The sequence below is a fragment of the Plectrocnemia conspersa genome, unplaced genomic scaffold, assembly GCF_051122295.1.
Source record: "Plectrocnemia conspersa isolate PC_06_02 unplaced genomic scaffold, ASM5112229v1 ptg000006l, whole genome shotgun sequence".
NCBI classification, from domain to species: domain Eukaryota; kingdom Metazoa; phylum Arthropoda; class Insecta; order Trichoptera; family Polycentropodidae; genus Plectrocnemia; species Plectrocnemia conspersa.
In genome coordinates, this window is record NW_028277170.1 from 1,504,470 (window position 1) to 1,532,174 (window position 27,705).

The window sequence follows — 27,705 nt, forward strand, 5'->3', positions numbered from 1 at the left end:
TTTTTTAGCTGCTATCTATATTCAGCAATTCCAATTTTTATAAAATTTTATTAAATATCTGTACAAATCAATCAATAAAAAAACATTTGTTCAAGCATAATCGACGTACAGATTTTTCTATATAATTTATATTTTAAACAGATACTTTATTTAAATGATTATAACTGAGATAAAAATATTCGCATGGATCCGATCTGGGTACTCTGCTTTTTTGCTCTCTATCAACTATATACTTCCGTCCATATAAACTCGGACATGAAAGTGTTTTTGAGTATTCGCAGAACTTCGGACATGGAGTTGCTGTAAAGGTGGTCAATTGACAATCGCCAAGTGACATTTTTGCCACATTGTCCAGAAAAAATCTCTTACAGAGTAGGTGGAGAAGTTTTAGGCAGAAATACCTCCGTCGAGTGAAGTTTGAGCGCGGATGTAGATTCTGTATACACCTCGGCAAAAGTTGTGATAACGCGTTTATGATGCTCGGCTTCATCAACTTCAATAATTTATTTGGGATTCGCTAGTTTGTAGCCTTCTCTATTGTCATTGGAATCTAAGTGAAACAAAGTACTCTTTGTTGTTTGAGACAGCTCATTGCATTCTCAGCGTAGCGTCTACTCAATGAAGTGCTTTTTAATGTTACTAAGGGGCAGTGTCGACAACCCATCGATACTCGACGACTTTTGGCTGCAAGTTTAGGATACTATAGAGCAGTGGTCTTCCGCGAGACAAAATAAAAATTCGCGAGTCAAAAAAAATTGTACTTACATAAATTCATTAGTATAGTAGCGCTTTATTTTATAATTGTTTTTCTGTTACTACACGCATATTCTGCAGTTAACATCAATAGAGCTAGACTTCGACAAATTGTGTAAGGAAATGCAAGCGCACCCCAGTCACTAAACATATTGGAAGAGACAGCTGTGGAACGATTTTCTGCTACTAATGAGTAAACTACATTAATTTTATTTATACATTGATCTACTAATATTATTTAAAGATATATTTTTCTAAAGATGGAATGGGGTTCCCCTAAAATGACTTATAATTCTAAGGGTTCCGTGAGTCGATAAAGTTTGAAGACTACTGCCCTAGAGAGTCGCGATCGCGATCCATATTCCTACTCCTTGCGGATAGGACGTTAGCGCTTGAGAACGCTTCTCTTGTACAATGAGCTTGCCATTATTGTTTGTACATTGGCCATTACACATTACAGATTTGTAATAAAAAATATAAAATAAATAAAAATAATAAAAAAAAGTCATTATAGTAAGTAAATATATTTTTGTGAAACTGTAATTTTGATGAAACTGTATTTTTTATAAAAAGCTTTTGATATAAATATAATTACTGATTATAAACTATTTGAAATTACGTAGATTTAAAATTTACGATTTAATATAAATAAATAAATTTTTGTTACACAAGTATTATAAGTTTAAGCTTAGATAGAAAAAAAATATTTTAAAAAAATAGTGAAACTAAGTAGATTTTAAAATTCAAACTTTTGTTTAAAACACAATTAAAAAACTACGGAGTAATTAATATTTAAATTAAGCTTTAAAAACATTTTCTATAAATCCAATTAGAAAATATCACATTTTTTATTTTAAAAATGTAAATGAAACCATTAAAACCGTAAAAAAATTCAATCTTAGACTAAAAAGCTTTTGATACCAATAAATCTAAATCTCAACCGTTTTAAAATATTATAAAGAACTATAACTTAAAAAAATATAACTTGGTTTAAAAGACTTTTGCTTTCAATACAACTAGTAAATATAAATTTATTCATTTTTAATCAAACTAATAAAAAACAAGTTTATGGTAAAATTTTTATTTAAAAAAAAGTTTTTATATTTAAATAATAACGAATCTATTAAATGTCATATAACTTTTTGAATTTCAATGTACTTTAAAAAGCTTTTGCTATAAATTCGTTTATAAAACATATTTTTTATACACCTTTTAAAATTGTGTTGATATTTAAATACAAATACTAAATTTTCATATTAAATATTTAAAATATGTAGCTTTTATAAATTAAATTTATTAATTAATTTTTTTCTGTAGATGCAATTGGTAAATATTAACATTTTTATTTCAAAAAATGAACAAACCTATTCATATTTTTTAAATTCTAATCGAAATTAAAATGCAGAAAATATATTTTTTTTTAATTTTAACAAAAATAATATAAATTACGTAATTAAAAAAAACTTTTTTTCTATAAATAAAATTATTAATGAATTTTAACTTCTTTACCTAAAAAACCATAACAAAGCCATAAAACGTGTAGTTTTTAAAATTCTGTTGTATACTAAAAAGCTTTAAAACTATTACAAATATAAATATTAACATATTTATTTTATTAAATATCTAGTTAAGTATTAAAAACAATTTTAAAATGTAAAGATTTTTGCTCCAAGTTTTTTTTCAAAATAAAGTACATCTTCTGATTTTATTAATAAACATTTCCTTGTATAACATTCTGAACCATTTACATGTTTACAATAGCAGAATTATTGTATCAAAGTCTAGTTTTATTTTATTTACATTCTGCCTTCTTAATTAACAATCAAAGTAATGAGTTGATTACAAAATTATTTTTAATGTTTAAACAAGTTTATTTGCTAGACGTCTACATATTGCTTAGAGGCAGATGTGAGAATAGGGCGAAAGCTTAAAAATATCAAACCATATGTTAATCCGACAATAGTTGCAAAAGTGTAACGAGAGTCGTTTTGTGAATGAAAAGATTGAAAACAACAGATTTAATACGTAATGCTAGTTTATAAATGGCATAGATTTGAGAATTAAACGTAATGCTACCCTAACCTGTGTAAATGTCATATAAGATAAAATTTAATAAATATATAATATACAATTTGTATAAAAATATATGTACAATTTGAATTATGTAGAAATTATATAAATATCTAACAGGTAGTCCATAAAAAATCCATAGTCCATAATCTAACAGGTAGTCTATAAAAAAATAAATAATTGAAAAATGTTTCACATTTTTTAAAGTTAATTATATTTAATAATTTATCAGTGATAAATAAATAGAGAAAAATGCTCCTATATAAATGTTTATTTATATAAAATTACACCGTTATTAAAGAGAGTCAATATGGTTTTTCTCCAAAGTCCAAATAAGTCCAAAATATACTTGAACTTATATTAAATTAAAATCAAATGGCCACTGAATGATTACTACATTTTGCTCTTATTCTAGATACAAAATTATCTTTCGCTGGCTATTGAACTTATTGAAACTATTTTGTCATCATAAATATTCAAAATTGAGTCTTCACTGTCTTAAGATTTGTTAGTATTTATTTAGGTTCATCAATAAATATATTCATCATTTTTTAAGCATTGTCTTGAATAATAGTTTCATTTAAATATTTAATGCATAATACGCTGTAAATACGTTCCAGAAAATATCGCGTAAATCGAGGCAATTGTAATAAAATGATCGAACAGTATAAACATGTAATTTTTAACGTTTCTTTAACTTATAAAGTAACGGTAAAAATCTTGCAACAATGTAAACACAATTAACTACTACTAAATGGTGAGAGATCAGATTAAAAACAGTCTATGAATCAGCGAGATATATTTTACTATTTTTTAGCTAATATTACAATTTACACGACCGAGCTCAAATTTATTTTAATTATTTTTCCGTGAGATTGATAAAATCTTGGAAAACCTTTAAAAAATTGTAAAACTCGATCGGGAATATAATTATATAATAATCACTTATATCAAGCTATTTGGCACTATACAAATTGAAAAAGACTAGGTATACATATAAATTGAATTTAGATCTTTCAGGTATTAGATGACTTGATTCCTCGCAGTTATAAAGTAAATATTAAAAATATAATGGGGCATAGATGAGTTCTTTGCGGTACTCTTTTGAATATAGTAATTAAAAAACTGTGTTTCTAAAGAAAATATGGTCTGGATTCAGGACGGAATAGCGTAGTCCGTAACGTCTCAGACTAGTAACTCTGAGGTTAAGGGTTCGAGCCCTTGCAGCGACACACGGAACAGCGGAATTTTTATTAATAAAAATGCGCTATTATTAAAATAAAACCAGCTACAGTGACACATATTGATCATAAATTGTATAGCACACAATAATTTATAATTAATAATATAGATGTCACCAATTCCCATAATTTACATATTTGGAGAGGCAATTCACAATATTCGTTATGCTGAAATATTTTTTGCGACCGTTGACGACCTTCAGAGTTTAGAGTTATACGCTAGCTCCCTGTGGGCTCACTAAGCTTAACATTAGACCGAGATAAAATTGAAAGGGTGAAGTATTTTAAATATCTGGGTAGCTGGGTAAGTAATGAAAAAGGACCTTGATGAAAAAAATAAACTTTGTATCGAAATTGCTAGAAACCATTTTTTTTTTAAATATATAACTAGTCACATAAACAAGCATCTTTAGACCAGAATTAAAATAGGTAAAGTTAAGTACTGACTGGTCAGTGATATTGTATAGATGTAAAACCTGAACTTTCATTTTTTTACAATCAATATACTGTACAATATATTTATAAACATATGCTAAAAGTTTCATGGACTGAGAGTCTTTAATGATCGAATTCTCTTAATGATAAAACGCGATCGAGAACTCCTTTAAACTTTCAAGCATAAGAAGATGAAGTACCTTAGACAAATGAAATATGGGGAAAATTTAAGATAAAAGTGGGTAAAAATACGCTGAGATTCCACATCCATATATTTAATTGATAATCTCAATTTATTTTTTGATGTATTTTATAGAAAAAAATTTTAGAGAAAATTCAAGGGTTGGATTTTCTCTATCGATTTAATTATGAAAATATACAATATTCAAGATTCTAGACAGGCAATCACTGATAGGTGAGAATAGGAAGACCTAAATGGTAGCTAGACTGCATGCGAATATAATTAAAAATCGAGCTCATCTAAGGTTTCTATAAATATTTTTGCATGTATCGCAATCCGACGTTTGCCCACCCCACGTGGGAGTACTTTGAATACTCTTTAGATTCAAATACTTTTGGAGTAACGGGTGGGCTCGAGGTCTTCGACTCTTTTCCAAAACCGGGGGGAGGGTCGCGTAAAGGTACAATGGAAAGACCATGGGAACCCGCGAAGGGGTGAGTCAGGGAAAGAGAAGGAGAAAGGGGAGTCCGGCGGTGGGGGAGACCGGCTCTTCCCCCTCCGGATACACCGGATCCAGCCTGTTGCTCGGAACTACTTACACCCCACTAGGCGAATCTCGACCGCACTTTGCCCCGGCGTACTAGTTGGCGAAGGTGTCAGTCTCGCGCTTCCGGTCATCGAGTCTGCCACCCTCTCTTGCACTCGCGCCCTGAAACAGTGCTACATCTGAAGTCTGCGTTCACAGTGAGTGTTATTTAAATTTAATTTTATATACACTTAAAATTATAAAGTGATCTACCTATTTATAATATCTGATAAAGTGCATCTAATATGTTTTGTGTTTACAATTTAAACTATAAAATAAATATTACTTTAGATAAATACTAAGGTTTGTTCTATACAAAAATACTGTTTTGCAGTTTATTAAATTTTATGTGCATAATTTATTTATTAGTGTAGCTATAATATTTTTTTAAGAAATGCTTTCTTATTCCTCAGATTTAATTTTTTAATTTGAATATTCTTAATTATAAAACATTAATAATTTTAATATTTGTATCTTGTACTTTAATATATACAATATTATGTATATTATTATTCACACGTTTATAAATATATTAATTTACATTAAGATATGCTTTTTTAATCATTATTATTTTTGTATAAATATTATTGGTTACACTAAAATGATTGCGCAATAAGATATATGATATCTATACATATATAATTATTTTTTAATTACTTAACTCAAGTTCAAGAATAAACTATTCATTACTTTAATATTTATATTTACTGTATTTATAAATACTTTGATTTCTCTGTTTTAAAGGTTTAAAAAAAATAGATTAAATTTAGTATTTATTTGGTCGGTAATTTAATCAAATTTTAATGGTCAGTTGTTAGTATATTAAACGGTCAGAAGTAACAAAACAAAGAATCAGTTTTTAATATTAAATGTTCGGTTAAATTTTATCAGTTGGATGAATGAAACTATTTAACCCGAATTCTTAATATCGGGTGCATCAATGCGTAAATTATTCTATGATATAATATTTAGATGCTGGCATTACACGAAATGGATCATTATTGATTAGAAAATTTAGAAAAGAAATCTTTTTTATATTAAATAATAATATTTTTGCAATATTTTTTTTACTTTGTAATAAAATATTGTTTGATATCATTTGGAGGTGCTGAAAAAAATTTTTGACGAAACGTCGTAAATTAAAAAAAATATGAAAATTTAATATATATTTATAAAAAATAATTTGCACCTTTTATATGTTTGTTTTACAGCGTAATTTTTTCAGATATACTTTTGTGAAAATGTAGTTTTCTTTTGAAGAAATAATAAAAATATTTGCGTTTTTTTTACTATTTTTTGTGTAATATTTAAAATCTGTTTTTTTATCATATAAAAAGAAATATTTCTTGAAAATTTGTAAAAGTTTCATAGAAAATTTTCAGTTATATTTTTGAAAAAATACATTTTTTTTGCAGATAGAATGGAATTTTTTGCGGTTTTTACTATATTTTTATATAATTGCCGTGTATGATAAATTTTTCGTGTAATGAAGACAATTATATATATATATAAAAAAAAATATTTCTTATATATTTTACAGTCAAGACTAATTTTAAAAAATGGATTTTTTTCTCCTACACTTATTTATATTAAAATAAATAAAATCCTATGATTACTTATACCATAACTAGTAGATATTTTGCTTTATAGTGTATAGTTATTAAAAGTAAATTTTGTTTATCTATAATAATAATTGCTATGTCAAATTGAGACATTTTAAAGCCTGAATCTTAATCTCAAATCTAACAGATACGATCATAGCATAATATATATAATAGATACATATATTATTTTATGTGTATTCGTATGATTTATCAGTTGCTTGTTTAAGTATATAATAAACCCTTTATTTTTTATATAAATATAAACTATTTAGATATGCGTATTTTTTTCGGTAATATACAGATAAAATATTGCATATTTTACTATTAATTAAATGCATTATTTTGCTCATGCTTATACAATTTTTTTATACAATAACGACTCACAAAAACGGCTTTTTAATAACGAAATATAAAAGTCACGTGTTTTTCGTATCACGTTAACGAATTGTATGATTGATAGTAATACTGAAACGAATAAATACTTTTCAATAAATAGGAAAAAACACTCGCTTTTCAATAAATACGAAACTGCAACGAACTGGACACTCGGATTAAATGTATTTGCATTAGTTCCTGTGAGTTGCAACACGTGTGTTGTATATAAATATTTTACACGTTTACACATTTTAATCGAGTGCTGAAAGTATTCTAAAAACTCATAAAACAAAAAATAAAGCTCATCTCAATAATTCTATGTCAGTTAAATATTTTTTATAATCTACTACATTATTGAAAAAACCTAAAGGGGTTAATATGCTAAATTGTTTAGGTACTACTAAGGCTAAATTTCACGATGTTGAGACAAATACATAATTTTTTGATATATATGCAGTATCCATTAAATATTTCAATAATATCTGTATGAAATACGATAAATAAAATATCAGAGAAACTATTGATGTGATTAATGCTTTAACATAAAAAAAACAATATTATGTTTCTTGAAGAACTTAAAGAAATAATATCAAATCAAAAGACTGAAGATTGAGTTTTCAATATTTTAATTCATTACTTAACAAACAATTAAATATTTGGAAAACCGCTAAAATTCATCTGATAAAAAACCTAGCAAGGATCTGTCATTTATTAAAATATTTGAAAAAATAATCCTTTGGTGAATAAAATGATTAACAAACAGTTAATTTTCCGTAAAAATCACTCAGCACAGCAACATAGTAGTTTGGCGGAGAATTTGCGCTAATTTTAATATGAAAAAGCCTTTTAATGTTCGATATAGAAATAGCTTTCGACACAGATAAAAAAAAACCGATTATCTGCTACGCTTAATACGCTCATTCCTAGAAGTAGAAGTTATGTTGTTTCACTAAATAATAAATTCTCGATACCGTGTAAAATTCCAGCTAGAGTTCCTACAAGCGATATTCCAAAATTAAAAAATATGCTGTCGATACAGATATTTTAATAGGTTCCCACGACTTTAAATAATCGTGAATAATTAATAAAGTCGTTTGAAATCATAATATATATTTCGAGAATAATTAAAACAACCAAAATAAAACTGAATCAAATATATTTACAAAACAAAGACAAGCTTTGCCACCGCCTCTCTAAAATAACCATAGATTTATTTATATAAATATGTTTATCTTAACTTTCTAGAAACATTATTGCTGTGTATTTTAACACGCGTGTTACAACAAGGCTTGGGTGATTATTTATAAATGGATCGATTTCAAGCTCGATAGATATCATAAATGTATCGGTTAATATCATAAATGTTTTTATATTAAATAATATTCATTACAAATTTATATTTCGCATGAAGCGATATAATATTTCAATATATAGGGCTTCATTAAGCGATCTGCTTTTATTACTTGTAGATTATATTTTAATGCTGTCCCACGACAAAATTATTATTGACTTGTATAAAAAATGTAAAAGGCTGAAATATAATAGATTAGAATTAAATGAATTATAATGTACAGGAATAAATAAGATGTTGCGAAAATCTATCTTAGAATACCGCTACTCGAGTACTCGTCGACAAGAACTCGTTTGAAGACTTGCAGGATCCGTCTGGAGAGAATAGCTAATTGGCTTTTCGTATGGGCATAGGTTCGTCGCAAGGATGATTATATAATCACAGCTTGGTTGTATGGTGTGCATGCGATGTTTTCGAGTGTTAAGTTGATGACCCACTGGCGTGTAACGATTTAATAATGCTCGAAAGGAACCGGTTAAGCGTCGACGTGAGAAACGGACCACAATTCACCTAGGCGGGTCAATGCCGCGTTATTTATACCACAAGTTTGCTTTTAAAAGAAAAAAATCTGCGATACAGTGACAAGCGGTGGGCCGAGTGCTAAGTAAAGTAATAAGAAGAGGGTTGAAAATTAATTTAGAATTCATTTTTGTCCTACCTTTTATCGTACGTTACAATAATTTGATAAAAAAAATTAAATTCGTGCGGTACCCATCTATTATTTTTTTTGATTTTGTGAAGAACTATTGGTTTACCAACACCTAAATATTGTTCAAGCTCTCGAATTAATGTGCATGGTTCCGATTCAACTAAAGCTTTCGGTTGGTCGTTATCAACTGAAAAAGAACGCTCAAAAACTTATTCATCTTCAAAGCACAAAGCACGTTCCTTAAATTGTTAAGGAACTGACGCCAACGTTACGAGAAGTTTTCGCTGCTTTACAACCAGCATTGAACCTATACAAAAATGCTTTTCTTAATATTAAATGCAAAAGCCCAATCTAAACGATCAACGATCGCTCTAACCGAAACTGTCTGTACCTGTAATCCTTAACCAAAATTCAAATTTTCTAGTTAGCTACTCAAATAACACTTGCAAGTGCAAGTCTGCGATCGAAATATTAACGCAAATCTAACCGACTCTAACCGCGTAACATTCCATCTCAAGTAGACGATCATTGTTAGTGTTTGTTTTGCTTTTCAGTGTTTCTGAAATGTTTTCAATGAATTAATCTACGTTGAAATATAAAATATATGTTAATACTAAAAAATATTATAATTTTATTTTAATTCACTATCATATAAACAAGCAATGAAATTCAGTGTTTCTGAAATGTTTTCAATGAATTAAATAATATTATATAATACATGACGTGTGCTATTATTATAATATAATATTGAAACATTTAAAATTACATTTTTATTTGATGTTTTTTATGATCTTACACATAATGTAATTATTTAAATAAAATGTAATTTTGCTACAGAAATATAGTATTTCAATATAAATTAATAGAAAAATATACTCAAACTGCATTAAATTAATATACTATCAATTGAGTTATCTAATTTACCGATAAGTGTTAAAAAACATTAAATTTAATCAAATTTTACAATAAACTGTTTTACACAATTTATTTTTTTATTATATCAATATACGATAATAATAATTATCGATGGGTCTATAAATAAAATTGACAATAACCGCTTTTGAACTGTTTAATTGTGCTTATTAACACACAGTGATATGAACACAAAATAAGCAGAATAAGCGAGCAAATAATAAAATCATTGATGGATTTCTTATGCACTCAATTTCACATCTAATAAATCACCACATGGAAAATCTACGAAATGATCGAGTTTATTACTGCAGATTTAATTTAATCAGATATTATTCACATCCCTGACACTTTTATGCAGATGACACAGATGTTCTACAAATTAAAAAAGCGCTTCATTGTTTCAAATTATTAAATTAGTATTGAGAAAACTTCATCCATATAGCGTAAAATAATTGATTTATACAGCATAGCTCCATTAGATTTGAAATAAAAATTTAAGGAATAACGAAGCGCGTTTTTAAGACATGTACTTAAATATAGCCCATCACCTCTTTCGAGACTTCACCATAAGAAGAACCTCGACAATTGTTAGGCCATTTATTACAGATTCGCTTTATTCAGATAATAGTACTGCTCTCTTGTGTTCCCAAAATAGCTAGTCGCTACAAATATTCTCTACAGATTTTATTTATAAAATATCACATCTTGATTTCGTCTCTTCTGCTTTTCATCAGTTCATATTTCGATTATATAAATATGAAAAAGATAAAATAACGATCTACAATAATATTCGTATTTTTGACTAAATAGAAAAACTATATCTCAATTCAAGTATAAGACCTTTTGATTAATTAATAATGATTGATTATGTGTAGATGTTTACGTCAGTTTTAAATCAATGTTACACCTAATCATTACAGTTGTGCTAATGGACGTGTTTAATTAATCAAATGTGTAATTCTTAAACGCCTAACTATTATTTAATATATTTATCATACACTTTTTCAATAGTTATCGCTTCTTTATTTAATGATATAATTCGCTAAATTTCGTTATGGTTTCAATCGCTAGGGTGCAAAACTTATACCTAAGCATTGCGGTTGTGCTAACATATATTTTATATAATTAAAGATACTTTTAATACACTTTCTTGAAAATTTTCGCTTTTTATTGACAGATAATCTGTCAAATTTTGTCATGTTTTCAATTGATAAGACGTAAAAGTTTTTCTCACACCCTATATGCAATGAATCTTCCCACGTTTTTGTTTGCCAAGGAATTAAAAGGTGCAATTTGGTTCGGTTGGTATAGATTTAGAGACCTTTTGATCAATTGTCTACTAACTTTGGGGAGCAAGCCTCCCTCTTTTTTGAACCCTAGACGCAAATTTCTTAGGCATCTGTCCCTACTTCTATCTATATATCTCAGCATTTTAACAAAGAGTTCGATTTTTAAAATCTGATTAAATACAGTTTTCATGACATTTATATTATTATCATCTATACAGGGCCGCCGAGAGCGAACCCGGGCCCTGGGAAAACAACATGACAAAAATGGCATTTCATATATTTTTTTAACATTAACATACAGAATAATATGCACGAATTAACCATTTTTATGCTACAAATAAATATAAAAATTAGCCATCGTTGAGACATATTTTCTAAAATAATATTTTATGCGAAATATTTTAATTAGACATTAAATTATTAAAAATATCTACCCAATATATTTTCCAGATAATAAATCGTGTTTTATTCTGAATCGAATGAAGCATATCTAAACCGAATTTTGACCTATAAGAGAGCACAAAAAACAATTATGCCTTCTGAGAAGTGATCTCCTATTGACCAAAATTCTGTTTTAAAATACTTTGATCAGCCCTATTAAATTATAAATTCACAGTAATATCGTTTAAGATAGCTATCATATTTTTAAAACATTGTTCAATATCGAAATGCAGACAAACTATGGAGAATTATGTGAAAAGCGATTTCTGATGAGTTGGCTTAGTTGATATTTTGGACTTGACCTAATGAGAATTCTAAAACTGTAATTAGTTTTAGAACTTTCATTAGGTAAGGTTTCGGTTTAAACAGCAAATGGACACATCGCAACTGTCAAATTGAGTTTCATAGACATTTTAGAGTATAATATTAGTGCTTATCACTTAAACCATATTTTCGCTAGTAGAAATATATATCTAATAGTGAATATGTATTTGGACTAGTGAAAATATAACTTTACCAAAAAATATATTTATACATCGGATGTAAATATATAATGATACTAGCAACTGCCAGATAATTAATATTTTCACTGGTAAAAATATATACTTACCGGTGAAAATGTATTCTAATATGATTCTACTCAAATTAAATATTTAAAAAAATATTTTTGGAATAGATTCGAAACTGTTTTTTGTAGATGTTATTTTAGGAATAAACACATTATTTATTTATTCGATCTCAAAATTCAGATCGAATACCTAAATTTACTGCTACTAATTTAAATTCGTTAAGTATTTTCTCTCATGTCTAATATTTTTAAACGTTCAAAAAGCCATAAAGTCAACAATAATTTGCTAAAAATTTTTAGCACAAACGAAGCCGCGTCAAAAACTACAATCTGTCCCTTTGAATAATGTTTATTGTGAAAATACTACATAGAAAGTGGGTGCTTTTGAAGGCAATGTTCCGCTCCATTTATTACTTGTGTAATATGTATTAAAAAGGATTAAAATAACTTATACCTGAACAACTTCAGTATATAGAAACATCTCAAACAACTGTAGTTTAGTTCAGATTCATTATTTGAGGTCGGTTTTTATTTTTTTTAGGAGCTGGGCTCCTCAAGAAGAACGAGCCCCGGGAATTTGTCCCTCTCCCCCCATCTATTATATGTTTCGACACAAAAAAATTATATAATTAGTTTTAAATTCTTAGCCTTATCCTACCCCACAAAAATTATTTATTTTAACTTTGATAGTTTTAAAAATAAATTGAGAATGGATTGATGAATTTTTGTTGTGTTCATAACATTAAACTTTATTTTTATTATTATATTAGTTATCTTTCAATACCAAACCGTATTTAGTTTTAGAAAATATTAAGTTATCTTCTATAGGAAAAATATGAAAGTCTGTTCCCTATTTTTTGGCGTGGGATGTTTCTGTAACTACCGCAGTGTCACGGGCACAAGTCCGCTTCAGCGCACTCATACACCCATCGTTATCGAGTTCCGAACGAAGGAATTCGCTGCTATTTTGGATGTGCATCTGCAACAGTTGCAGCGGCAGTTGGAGCTACGGCATGCAAATAAAAACGCACAATGGACTGTCGCATCGCTTGGATATTTGGAGCGGGAGACTGCGGCTAATAGTTATATAAATCAACCTCGCGGGAGGATCTTGGTCGTGGAATAGGAAGACTCGCCCGATCGGAATCTGGCCGTCTGTATTCTTCTTCTTCTTCTCTTCCCGAACGTCTCGCTTGTTAACCCTTTCCACTCGGAACGTCTCATTATATGCATCCGACGACTAACTTGCAAAATATACAATCTACCTTATCTTGCAAAACTAAATAATACTAGATAAGTAACCGTTACTAAAAACATCCAACCGCATCGATTTTCAAGCTGATGTAATCTCGAGAATGCGGAATTCACACGGTAATTGAAATTATTATTATCGATATGAAATAATTTTTTTTTGACGCGTGTACTATCTAGCGTGCATAAACAATACATCTAAAGAGTTTATTTTATACGCGTTCTAGTAATTGATTATACATACATGTATTAATTTAGTGAGTTATATTTCATTTGACTTCGAAATCTATTAATCAGATTGTGTGTATAGATACCAATTTTGAATAAGTAGCAGAATTCATAGGATGCTTATATAAAATGAACATACATGTTTATTATCAAATAGTATTTCTAGGTCTAGCATAAATTTAACTTATTCAATACTATGACTATCTATAACATAATTGTTTATAATAGGATCACGAGTCTAGTGAAATAAAATAATTATAATTGACACAAGGTATACTAGAGACAATGTATCGATTTAAATAGTCTTACAGCAAATAACACAACATTAACATGAAAATAAATATTAGCAATATAATAAAAACGAATCAAGTCGTAACTATAAAATATTCGGATATAATATTTTTTTTAATTTTGACATTATATTCAATAAATTTTAAAATAATAAAATCACTATAATATGATATCAAACTTTAACCCTTTCTCGGTCATGCCCGATTTAAATCAAAAAAATATATTTTGTGAATCAGCAAATTTTTCGAAAAAATTATCATAGCATTTTTTTCTTAAAAATTAAATTAATACAAATATTTTTAAATGTTTTACAACGTCTGCATATTTTTATACCGCTGCATAGGGAAGGGTGGGTTACAGTGGTTAAATTGCTTAATTATTTTTTTATTACAAAATAGTATTGCTAATATTTTATTATAATTATTAGTTCGTGTTTTTGTGCCACATTTTATTTTAGTGCAGGTTAATCGGAGGTCTACTGTACTGACATTGCTCTTATCGGCCATTTTGTATTCTTTATTTACATTGCGACAATATATCATAACCGCCATTAACCGCGTACATATTTTATGTATAAATCACAGCATTTAATTTGCCAAAAATATAAGATAATTTGATTCATTATGTCTGATTAACTACAGATTTACCCGGTTGTAACACTTTGCGCTTACGCATGTCAGGTTACAACGGAATATCCAGAAATATAAATCAGTGACTAATTCATAAAAGACCTTAGTTCGAATCCTGATATTTTTTCATGTGGAATTTATATGTATTATTAAATTATATTTTCGATCGATCATCACAAGTTAGATTTTCTTAATCACACAGATTAAAATAAAATTTAGCTAGGTCGTGCATAGTAATTGTAAATTCTAATGATATTTTATTATTTATTAAATATATGTAACTGATTTATAGACATTGATTTCAGTTCGCACTACTTATTTAGTAGTTGTTGATTGTGTTTACATTGTTGTAACACATTGCATGTTAAATAAATAAATATTAAGATATAATCAGACATTATTATATTATTTATAAAACAAAAAAAAATATTTAATACAAGATAAATCTAATTATATATTTAAGTATTTATATTTTATTTGCAAAAAATAAAATTATCAATTTAGAAATTGTTGCAAAACTTTTATTTTTTTGCATATTAGAAATATGTATTTATACGTATTTCTAATATATTTTATATATGGTACTTTTTAAATTTTATATATATAACTATACCGTTTGTGAAATGTGACTATGTGACTATTCCCTGTATTTTTACATTATTTTTATATTACAGTAATTTTTCAGCTTAAAAGTTTCTAAAAGCGTGAATTGTTAACTTTATTTATTTAATTCAGATAATGATTAAAATGAAAACTAAAGTTTATTAATGTAAATATTTTTTGCACCATAAATTATAGTTTGAGAAGCTAGTATATTTTAAAATTTAAGTTATACATTTTTATTAATGTCTTGAATCAACTCCTATAACTCGTCTCTACACATATTTTTTCAATCAAATTTAATACAATGACAACAATTAAATTGTATTACAAATGTAATTTACTATATAATAAATCACTTAACTTTTTCAAAACTAAACTATATATTAAGCACAAATATATTACAAAAAATCTAATTTAAAAATAAATCAGTATTTTCATCTGCCATAAGTATATATTCTTAAGAAATATAAACACGAATTATTTAGATGTTTTAGAGACACGAGTATAATTAAAAAAATCAGTAAAAGATAAAATTTTAAGTTTATACAAATCCGAATTCCAGTATTAATAGAAACCAGTTTAAAACGTTTATTGTAAAATTAAAATAAAAAAAAAAACATTTCTCGCTTTTCAGGTTAGTTGAAATGTATAAAATTAAATAAAGTAAAATAACAAAAACCATTACAGATAATATGAAAATCTAATATCCATTGAGCTATTACTTAATCACACTTTAATTCTATATATAAAATTACTTGATAGAAAATCTATTTTTGAGCTAAATTTTATTATTTTTAAGTAATCAAATAATAACACATTGCCACAAATATTTTATATTTTCATATTTTTTAAGAAGCATAATATGCTTTCTTTAAAAGTATTGCCTTTTGTATAAATTTATAGTTTAGATGTGTGACGTATTTGTCCTGATACTTTTTCTATGTCAAGCATAAGATTATTTTTAATACTGAAATGTTTTTAGTCAACGTATTGTATTAAAGCATACGTTTCACCAAAGTAATACGAACTTAAAAATGTAACAAGTTCAATTCGTTTCCGAAACATATTTCTTATGATTTAATGATTTAAAACGTTTATTAAATTAAATTAATCTTTACTTCTAGTTGTTTATAAACTTGGTTAGAAACTGCTTTATAAGCGCATTAACGCAAACAGTTTGTTTCGTTTCACTAATTCAGAATTCAAGAAGTTTGGGTTTACGCCCCGCCCCTACTATAAGCTCCAAATTAACATTTGACACTGAACGCGTGTAATTATTAACAGCTGTCCGATTTACAGTGCTGCCAACATAATAAAAATGAATTGGATCATCTTGTACTTTATAATATAGTTTAATAGCTCTATTTACATTCACAGTCAGTTCGAGAGCTATCCATTTCATCATTATTCATAATTTAGAAAGAGATGGCAAGTTTGGGTTTACGCCTGTTTATATTTTGCAATAATCACTGAACCGTTAACCCTTTCACCGCGATAGATATTGTGCTTTTTTAACTTTCAATTACAAAAAAACATATTACAAGGCTCAAAGGTTCATGACACATTTAGGTGCGCAATGCATACTGGCGATTTTCTTGATGACTTCTATAGGTGTCATCTGCGGTCAAATGGTTAAAGAGCTCTTTACAAATGATTGCTTCTTCATCCATCGATTATTAAAAGTAATCACAAAAGGAAAAAACAAAAAAGCGACAGGTCTCATTATAAATAAATAAATGTTACCTAAGTTATTCAGTGCAATTTATAATAAAAATATTATACTATTCGATTGGTTACAGTTTATTAGAATACCAAAAAGGTTAAATAATTAACTATGTTTCGAAGACGTTCTTACGTAATATTCATGACAAAATATATACTAGAAGATAAAACTTCAAATCAGATTGTTTCAGCATAAGTTCGGGAACTTGGGAAGCTATTCTTAGAATTTATATTTTAATACTGCGTTGACTTTGAGAAGGCGTTTGACAAGTACATAAGAGAGAATGATTAATATATTAAAATCTATAAGAAAAGATAAAATAGACAAATACAACAAGGAGTAAGACAAAGTTGTATTATATTTCCTCTGATTTTTAACATTTATATAGAAAATAGGTTTGACGAAGCGTCGCTGAACACAGACGAATGGATAAATGGAATCTCCTTGATAATTTGCGATTCGTTGATACATACATAGCAGATAGTCTTGAGTGGTTTCATTAATTAATTAAAGCCTTTAAAATACGGTCTAAAATAAACGCAAACACAAAATAGATAAATCGACGTCTCGAAGAAAATATGTATATATATTTAAACAAATATTGAGACCACACACTAGAGATAAAAGGCAGGATCGAGAAAGTCAGGAAGAAGGTTCTTTTCAGGCACGACTTGAACTCGCTTTTAAGAATGAGAATGATAAGGCTAGTGTGTTTTTTGTCTATCTATAAGAAGTAGAAATCTACAGTGCAATTTGGTAGACAAAGTGAAAGATGTTGAAGTTCACATGAATCATATCTTAGCAGAAGAACGTCCGGCAGTGGTTTAGAAAGAGCATTACCCCCTTATTTAAGATAGTGATATAGAAAGACACTTAAAGGGATATTTTAGAGTGAAGCACCCCTAAGATTTATGTCTAAGTGAAGGTTGAGAAAAACGCTTTTGCAAAAAAATAGTGTTTTTCACGGCGTAGCTGCGCCACTGTCCAGGCCATCCCAGTTCGCCTCAGGCGCAACAAGTGACCGTGTCCCGCGACACAACAAACTGGTCCGCGCGGCTCACATGAACAGTTAATTTTTTGTGGCGCGGGTGGCGCAGGTGTCCGCTGCCGAACGAGCGGCGGGAGGGAGAGGGCAGCGGCGAAAGAGGAGGAGGAGGAGTAGGAGGGCTCGCAGGGCCAGTGGCGTTCGTGGTCTCGCACGGTTAGTCCACGCCGCCCACGCCACTCGACTCACCGCGAGAGCTATCGGGCCGCTCCAGCGGATTGGGCGCCCCTGCGTCTGCGGCCCGAGTTTCGGCCCTCCGGCCAGAGATGCCGGCGTCGTATGTCGAGAGACAGCGACGTAAGTCGAGTACGACGACCATCAACTAAAAAAGAAAAACTTATGTATAACAAACAAACGACGGTGCTTCGCGCGTGTCATGTGCCAAAGATGTGTTTGAGTGAGTCGGCTCGCTTCAAGCGGCGAAAAAGTGAGTATGAATCGACTTTTTGCGGCCCAAAAGGTGCTTGATTCAACTTTAATTAATAGTACATCCGCTGATTAAAAACCATAAAAAAGTTATCCATACACAGACTAGTGTGTTATAAATACTTAGGCTAATGTTAAATACACAATAAAAACATAATGAGGCGCAGTGAAAATTTTTTCGATATTCACTAAGCTCATAAAATAATTTTAAGAAATCTGCCATGTGAATATATAATAGAATCAAGTAAATCAAATTAAACTTTTATGTGGTTTTTAAGGTTTTTATAAAATTCTGCTCTAATAATTTAGTATGTATTGCTAGTGTGCTTTAGTGAACTATTTTTTTTATTATTTTATTTACGTTATTCCGTATGAGTAAGAAATAACTCATTCTGCAGTTACAATTTGATACATTTAAATTATAAATTTAATACGTATACATTTAGAAAAAAATAATATTAATTATTCAATTTTAAAATAACAAATAAAAAAAATAAGAAGCATATTAAAGAAAAAGAAAAATTACAGTTATATAGTGATATAATATATGTGTTATTTATTAACTTAATTTTAATTTTCATATATATGTCTTTTGTGTGAGCATCGAAAGACAAATTTAACAATTTTTCATAACACTATTTTGAATAACCTGAAGTGATTTTAATTTAAGACTACTTGTAAATCTCCAAACGCAAAACTATTAGAGGACTATGAATATGTGCATAATAAATGTTTAATCTAATTTTATTCGATAATATATTTTGAAACCTGTGTGAAATTTTTGACATCATAATTAATATGGTAATAAAAATTTAAAATTTTGTCTAAAAGTATACATAAAATTTTTATTTCATCACTTTTTGTAATTATTGAACAATTTAGGGTTCATTAAATATCATATACTTGTTTTTTTTTATTAATAATTTCTTTAATCTCGTCCATAATAATAATAATAATAATAAAATAAGCTTTTAGAGTTATATATTAGCACTGAACCATCAGCATACAGTTAATTTTCTCCTACAAGTTTACATCATTTACGTATATATTAAATAATAAACGTAAAATAGAAGCCTGTGGAATTCCACACTTCACCACCTCACATTCGCTTTGTGTACCATTTATTACAACTGCTTGTCTATTATTTAAATAACTTTTTTAATAAATTTAGCATTGGTCCTACTATTCCAACATGTTTTAATTTCTCTAATAATATATTGTGGTCTACTATGTCAAAAGCTTTTTTAAGTCTATAAATAATTCTGAATTTTTATCGTTTATATTTTGTTGTATTTCGTCAATTAAATCAAAAGCTGCATATTTTCTATTGGATTTGTTTCTAAATCCCTATTGTAAATGTGATAAGAAATTATGTTTCTTAAAAATTCATTCATCCTACTGACTAGAATTGATTCAAAATTATTTGATGAAAATAATCGTCAGTGATACTCTTATCGTCAGCTTTATATAAGAGAGTTATTTTAGCAATTTTTAGACAACCAAAGAATATTTCCTTTTTCAAACATTTATTGAATAATTTTACTAAAATTGGTTTTACCTGTTATGCTATCAGTATAGTTAGTAAAAAACAATAGAAATAGTTCGATTAGCTCCTTAGATTCTAAGGATATTTCAGGCTCAACTCTTTCATTGCTATTCATTGGATTTGCTAATATTTTATTGTATATATATAAATAAAAAATACGATGGTAATTAACCGCTGTCAAAAAATAGTTTATCCAAATTTAGAATGCATTAACTTAAATTATTGTTTTTTACCATAAACCAATATAAAATTATAGCTTTTCATAAAAGCTGGGACAAGACATTTTATCACCTGAAACAAAAGGACAAATTTGCGCCTTTATGTAATTTAGTTGTACTTGTGATAAGTGTAAATTAAGAATAATAATATATTACACAAATTTGGCTACAAAATAGATTTATCGTATAGAAAAATCTTACAATATTTGTAAAAATATATTGTTTTGGAGTATTATTAAAAATAAAATCACACCAAGTTAAATTATATTTTATAAAGTTACCAGATTATTTTTTCAACTTATTTTGTTGAACAGTCTACAGCAAAAGAATTGGATATAAACATATCTAAGATCGTCACGTAAAATCAATTAGAATATCATACAATTTTCAGTTATTTAATCTACAATTTTTCAGTTGCTCAAAATAAAAGAAAATATTACAAAAGAAACAGAATAATATCGTTAAAATTTATATTTTTAGTGTTTTTTTTTTTTTTTTTTGAGGAAAATTCATCAATTATTTTATTAAAATAAATCGCTTTTGTAAAATAACGCTCAATCGATAAAATTGATATTTTCGATAATATCATTAAATCATAAACTGCTTTATGTAAATGAAGAAATTACATAAGCCCGGTTATGTAACGTTTAAACGTAAATCTTTTATGACAATATTATGGATTATAATAACTGAGAATAGAATGAAGCATCTCTAAACCAAATTTTTACCAATAGGAGAACGCAAACAACAATTATCCCTTCTCAGAAGTCAAAAATCCACGTCAAAAGAATAATAAAAATAAGACTGAGCCACACAAGGGTCAAACATGGCTTGCAAATTCCACCGATTAAATATGGCTTGTTCACCTTTATCAACACCAGACATGTTTGCCCTATTGTCATATTTTTGACCAGAAGTTTATGTAGTATTTTTTCCCCAGCAACTCTTTCGATTTTAAAGTTTTTCAATTAATTTTCCAATGTACACCTGAGTGCCTCGCTCACCTCACTAATGTTTCAAAATTTCATTCAACAATATTTTTACGTCAATTTTAATTTTTTTTAGCAATACACATATTATTGCAGATTCTAATGAGTAATATTCTAACTGATAAAAAATAATCATCTCATTTATGTGATACTGTTGGAACTGTAAGATTTAAATGTAAAATATATATTGTCGATATAATTTTAACAGCATTTTTATGCTTTTAATTTAGAGCAGTGCTCTATAAATTTAATAGGCAAATGAGCTACTTTAAAAACGTATAAGTAGCGAGAGACTTGAAGGATTTTAATATACAATCTTAGATTTTAAGTTAAGAAAAATCATGTTTTATTGGTCTTTTTTTATTTTAATGTAAGTTAAATTTGCCAATCAGTGCGATTTTTTGATTTACTCTAGATAACTGGCATCTTAATTTTACACATTAATTTCACATTGCATTTTATTTTTCAAAATATTTGTAAATTTGTTTCTTAACATGATTAACACTAAAATAATTATTTAATTTACGAATAATTTATGTTGCTTAATCCCCATTTTTAACTCGTACAAAAAATTATCTCACTTGCTTCTTTTCATATTAAATCCAATAGACTATCAAAATTAAAAATAAAACCTAATTCGATTAACATAAAGAATATGAAATATCTTTTACATACTATATATCTTTGCAATTCTACAGCTACATTGTTTATTTTATTTAGAGAAAAACTAAGCTTCAAACAGAGGAATTATTCTATGTACTTCTAACACATCCTTTGATGTTCAGTATTATACATACACCTGCAGTAATCCCAGACAGATCTATGTACTCCTCTGCGATTATTTTTATTCTTTCAGCTTATTCTTAAGCGCCGTGTGCTCAAGCGATACCTGTTGATCTCCGGGAGTTCGGGGGGTGGGCTAAGGACGAAGGCAGATAAGCGCGCGTGTGCATTGTGGAACCAGTGGTTGCACAAGTTTGGAAACATTGGTCCTCCGCATCGAGAACCGCACTGCGGGTGGACATGATGGACTGACACCCACGCGCCGCACTGCGCTTTTCTCCACAAAACACCCTTATTCACAATTTCCACTGATAGTAACATGATCTAAACCCTTTGGAGTCCTTTATCCACACGGATTAGACATATGTTTCTTACTAGCAGATCCATTCTGGGCAATTTTTATTTAAAATTATATCTTAAGACTGCTTAACGCCCGTGGACTCAGTCCTGCGTCATGCGTTTTCTTTCATTTAAAAAATATTGAGATACTAGTAAAAAAATACTATATGCATTGAGAGATATTAGTATACTATTATTTCTACATAATATCAAATAAAAAATATATTTTACTAAAAAATAAATTGTAAAAAGTCGTCGCCTATTTGGGCACGTGATTTTTTTTATAAAATGTATGAACCATAACTATTTATTTTATCTAAAAAATATTATTTCATGTTACACTCCTTAAACAGAAATACATTTCAGGGGCAAAATTATTTGGCTATATAAACATAAAATCAATTCAATCAATATAAATAGAAACAAATCAATTAACAAAGATTTCCCATCTAAAATTTTGTATAATATTACAAAATTAAAAAGTAAAATCGTTACGGTATATGTAATAGATAAATTAGATAACACAGTAATCAAAGAACTTTTAAGAAATAGTATATTTTTACCGATTGTTTATTATTTTGATATTTCCTCACCATTTAAAAAACCGCAATGATTATTAAACCACCTGATTAGTAAACCATGTGAAAAAGCTACAATTTGGATAAAATATTACCCTATTAGTTTATTGCCGTCATTAAGTAAAATATTTGAAAAATAAAATCATGAACGAATAAATAAGCGTTTTCATTCCTAATATTTTGTGTAAATTGAAAATGGTAAAAATAATTACAAACCACGAACCATTTAATTTAATAATACGTAGGTTTAAACGCTATTTTATTTTTTTGTATAAATGATTTATAAAAAAAACTATTTATAATATAATATAATTCGCACTCACCAAAATTTTCGTCGTCCATTTTCTGCGTACTATTACACTGTCACGAACTCAATTATTTTCACAATTACACTTATAAACTACACTATATCCCCCTTTATATTTATTTTTATTATTTCACTAATTTTTTTTGAGGGATATTTTATTTTAACGAATTTCACAACTTCTGCACATGTACAGAAAAAAAACACTACATTTTCTTCCCATATATTTCTCATCCCTTTTTATTTTTATTGGTTGATGATTTTTTAGCTTATATGAAAGCCATTTTGTTGAAACGATAACACGGGCACGGCACGATGGAAAAAAATTACGACATTATAAACAAAAAAACATAAGAAAACTGTATTTTAAATATTGTATTAATTCTATAAACATCTCTATATAATATAATACAAGAATAAATGAATTATACAATTGATTTTAAAATAATATTATATTATTATATAATAGTATTAATATATTATCTATGTTTACATGTAAGAATAATAATAAGCACAATAATAATAACTCATTATGTTTCAATTTTTCACTTAAAAAAATGTTTTTAGTGTATCTAAATCTAATATGGGGATATATAATTTTATATGTGGCCCGCGGAGATACGATGCATTTCCAAAGTGGCCCGCAAGATCATTTGGGTTGGCCACTCCTGAATTATAGTCTTAGAACTTTCATTAGGTCAAGGCAAGATTACAAACTAAGCCAACTCTTCTTTCAAGGGAAAATAAGCAGAAGAAGTACAGACAAACTTATTAACTAGTTTGTCTGCACATAGATATTACACTATGTTTTAAAATATGATAGCTATCTTTACCGATATTACTATAGACTTCTGATATAAGAGGGTTGATTCAAGTATACTCAAACTGAATTTTGGTCAATAGGTGGGCGCAAAAACAATTATTACTTCTCAGAAGTCAAAAAACGCTCGGCAACGACCGTTTCCACTGCGACGACGACGGCTTTGATTTTGTTTTCACTTCGCCAGCTATCCCTATCATAAAAAGTGCAGTCTTTTCTTTGTTACATAACAGAATTACTGGTAACTGCTAGGTACCGTTGAACTTGCCTGAGATAATACAAATATATTCTTTTTATGTTGACACGTCGCGCATATACAAAAATATCGAACATGTTAAATTAAACTAAATTTTTCGCTGAAAGATTTGAACGGCCGGTGAGATTTTTTTACCGGTATTGTATTAATGTTGTGTAAAATTTACTATTAATATTTTTTAAATAAATATTTTTGCATATTATAAATTTAACACTGTTTTTTTTTTACTTTTTCAGATCAAATTTCGGACGCAAAGCAATGGAACGGCGGTTAACTGCTCCTTTGAGATCTCACTGGAAATATTGAAAATACTGAGATAATTCGCTGCATATCAGTCGTCTAATTTGTGCTTTCGCCGAACACTGATCATGTCCATCCTAGAGAGTTACAAAAGTGAGTTGAACTGTGCCAACGCGTCCAGGATGGGCAAGAACAAGAGGAAGAAGAAGCGGCTCAGCCACGTCTTGGACGAGCTGTCTACGCAAGCCGCCCAGCAGGCCGAGATCCACAACAACAACAACAATACCAAAGAAAATTGTTTCTTGCAGGGCGAGCAGAAGAGTTTCAAGTCGGAGCCCGAAGAGCCCGCTAACGTCTTGACGCAACTCCAATCCCTGTCTCTGCAGAAGGACATGTTTCCGTTTCCACCGCCTTTTCTGTTTCCACCCTACTCGAATCTGTCTCCGACTTCTTCCATCAAGATCGAGGAGCCGGCTCAGGAGCGCGCTCCCGAACTCAACGCACAAGAAACTCCTCTGGATCTGTCTTTGAGAGGATCGATCTCTAGCGGGCAGGCGATGAATCCTTTCCGCCTTTCGCTGCTGTCGCCGCTGCAGATGTTCCCTCTAGGTCTGCTCCATTCCAACGGAAGCTTCTCGGTGCCCATCGTGAAAGGAGACGTGGCTTCGCCCACGACCAAAGAGTCCGTCGCTTCCAGGTACAACCTGGAGGTGTCGCCTGTAGTGGAGGAGATGCCCCCGGGCTCGGACGTCGCATACGTATGCCCTCTGTGCGGCCAGATGTTTAGCCTGCAGGACAGGCTGGCCAAGCACATGGCCTCCAGGCACAAGAGCCGGCACTCGGGCGAGTCCGGAGCCAAGTCGTATGCCTGTGACATCTGCGACAGGCGGTTCGCCAGGAGCGACATGCTCACCAGGCACATGAGACTGCATACGGGCGTCAAGCCGTACAACTGCCGCACCTGCGGCCAAGTATTCTCCAGGAGCGACCACTTGTCGACGCATATGAGGACGCACACGGGCGAGAAGCCCTACAAGTGTCCGCAGTGCCCTTATGCCGCATGCCGTCGCGACATGATCACGCGTCATATGCGCACGCATGCCGTACGTCCCAAGCGCGAGGCATCTACCGACACCATGCTATATACGATCAACTAAACACGAACGCTTTTAAAAATATTATAAATAACCACTGATTACGACAAAGGACGCACCTATTGCTTCACTACAAGATGTATATGTAAAAATATTTTTTTATAATTAGTTTTCAACACTCGTTTTGACAATATATTAAAAAATAAGTTATAGACGTAATAATCTGTGCAAATTTCATGACGCATGAGCTCACCGCACGCGAGTTTTAATGCTCTGGCAAACACATTTCATACTAAATTCACAGATTATATTTTGTCATGTTTTATTGAATAATGGTTAAATAATTCAAAATTAATTACTTCCAAAATATTTTTGTTCAGCTATATGTTTTGCCAGAAGATCACTGTTCAGATTGTTATAAAATATCCTCTTCTAAATCAGTTATAAATCTAAACAATAGGCTTTTCAAATGATCTTGAACACAAACACAAAATAATTCCTAACTAGTTTCAAAAGAATCTAACTACGTCAGAAAATATTTGAAATTATTATTAATTTTTAGAGATCTTTTAATTGTTTTGACCATCTTTAACCCTTTGTTACTTTCGTAGCGTCTGAGAGACTAAAATACGTAATAAGCTAAATGTAAAAACTAGCGCAAGTAACGGAGTGTTAAAGTTTTGAGATTTCTTTGAAAGTTTTCTATCAAAATAGACATAGCTAAATTTTAATAATTTAAAATGAATTGCTTTTAATTTTTTCAATCATCTTTAAAATGTTACGTATTGTATATATCAAATCTGATAAAATATATCTCAAAACAATACATTTTAAAATCCATTTCGGGTTTTTTGTTTTTTTTTTTTTTTTTCAATTTCCCATTTATTTATTTTATTTTTTATATTTCAAAACAATACATTTTAAAATCTTTTTCCGTTTTACTTAATATTATTTATACAATACATATTTTGATCACAAATTAATATTTACAATATTTATTTATTAAAATAAAAGGGTTGAAAAACGACGTATTTTAAAAAATTATTACATTTATTTTCTAAAATATTTTTACATATAAATCGAGTAAATGCTGTAATATATTGATAATATGCACTTATTAGAAGCAACACTTATGAGTTTTTTCAATCTCAATGTTAAATAAATTTAGAAAATTTGTGAACCACCGGTTGGATGCTGACAAAAAGTCAGTACATATTATATACATTTAAATTTAATAAGTATAAATATTGTCACTTTTGAATTGATCTATGTAAGAATATTTATAATATGTCAGTGTTTCCTAAGCTAATTAATTTATATAAATCTATTTACAATAAACGATACACGTTATATAGTAACATCAATGTATCCGTCAATATTATTGTGCTATTATATCGATTAGTATCATTCAATAATTGGACCAAGCCAGCAAACATTTTTTCCTTTTAAATTTTAATTAAAAAAAAACATATTTTTGTTTAAATGTTTTATAAGATTCTCAATATTTTTATTATATTCCCTTAAAAATTAAAAATAAAATAATCATATATATTTATGTAAACGTATATGTTATTAATTTAATCAACGTCAACCGGTGTTTCTCAAATATATATTTAAGAGATATGTGTGTGCATTTATGGTGTCATTAAATGATAAAATCAGTGCCATTTACATTACTGATTGTTTTCCTAGTTATTTATTCCACGTTAATTTATTTATATCTAGAGCATATAACTATTGTTAGATTACGTTTTTTTATTTAATTATTCACTGTATGTACATATATTTTATAACTCATAAGCATTCCTGTTTGGAACAATGCTCTAAAATAATATAATTTACTTTTCTTATTTTATGAAAATCATCTTATATGTATGTAATATA

The 27,705-nt window shown here is 28.8% G+C and overlaps 2 protein-coding genes across 2 annotated transcripts in view; one reads left to right on the forward strand and one right to left on the reverse strand.

Moving 5' to 3' along the window:
• Nucleotides 1–18,512, reverse strand: part of LOC148234013 (chymotrypsin-1-like) — a 35,031-nt gene extending 16,519 nt beyond the window's left edge. The window contains exons 1-2 of the mRNA XM_088187544.1: nucleotides 18,418–18,512; nucleotides 5,280–5,389 (exon numbers count right to left, since the gene is read on the reverse strand). Coding sequence (XP_088043670.1) covers nucleotides 5,280–5,358 — 79 coding nt within the window. The 5' untranslated portion in view covers nucleotides 5,359–5,389; nucleotides 18,418–18,512. The remainder of the gene's footprint in view (nucleotides 1–5,279; nucleotides 5,390–18,417) is intronic.
• Nucleotides 18,362–26,661, forward strand: LOC148234014 (uncharacterized). Its single transcript, XM_088187542.1, has 2 exons — nucleotides 18,362–18,655; nucleotides 24,724–26,661. The coding sequence occupies exon 2, from the start codon at nucleotides 24,856–24,858 to the stop codon at nucleotides 25,882–25,884; it is 1,029 nt and encodes a 342-aa protein (XP_088043668.1). The 5' UTR covers nucleotides 18,362–18,655; nucleotides 24,724–24,855; the 3' UTR covers nucleotides 25,885–26,661.
• Nucleotides 26,662–27,705: the final 1,044 nt, after the last annotated feature.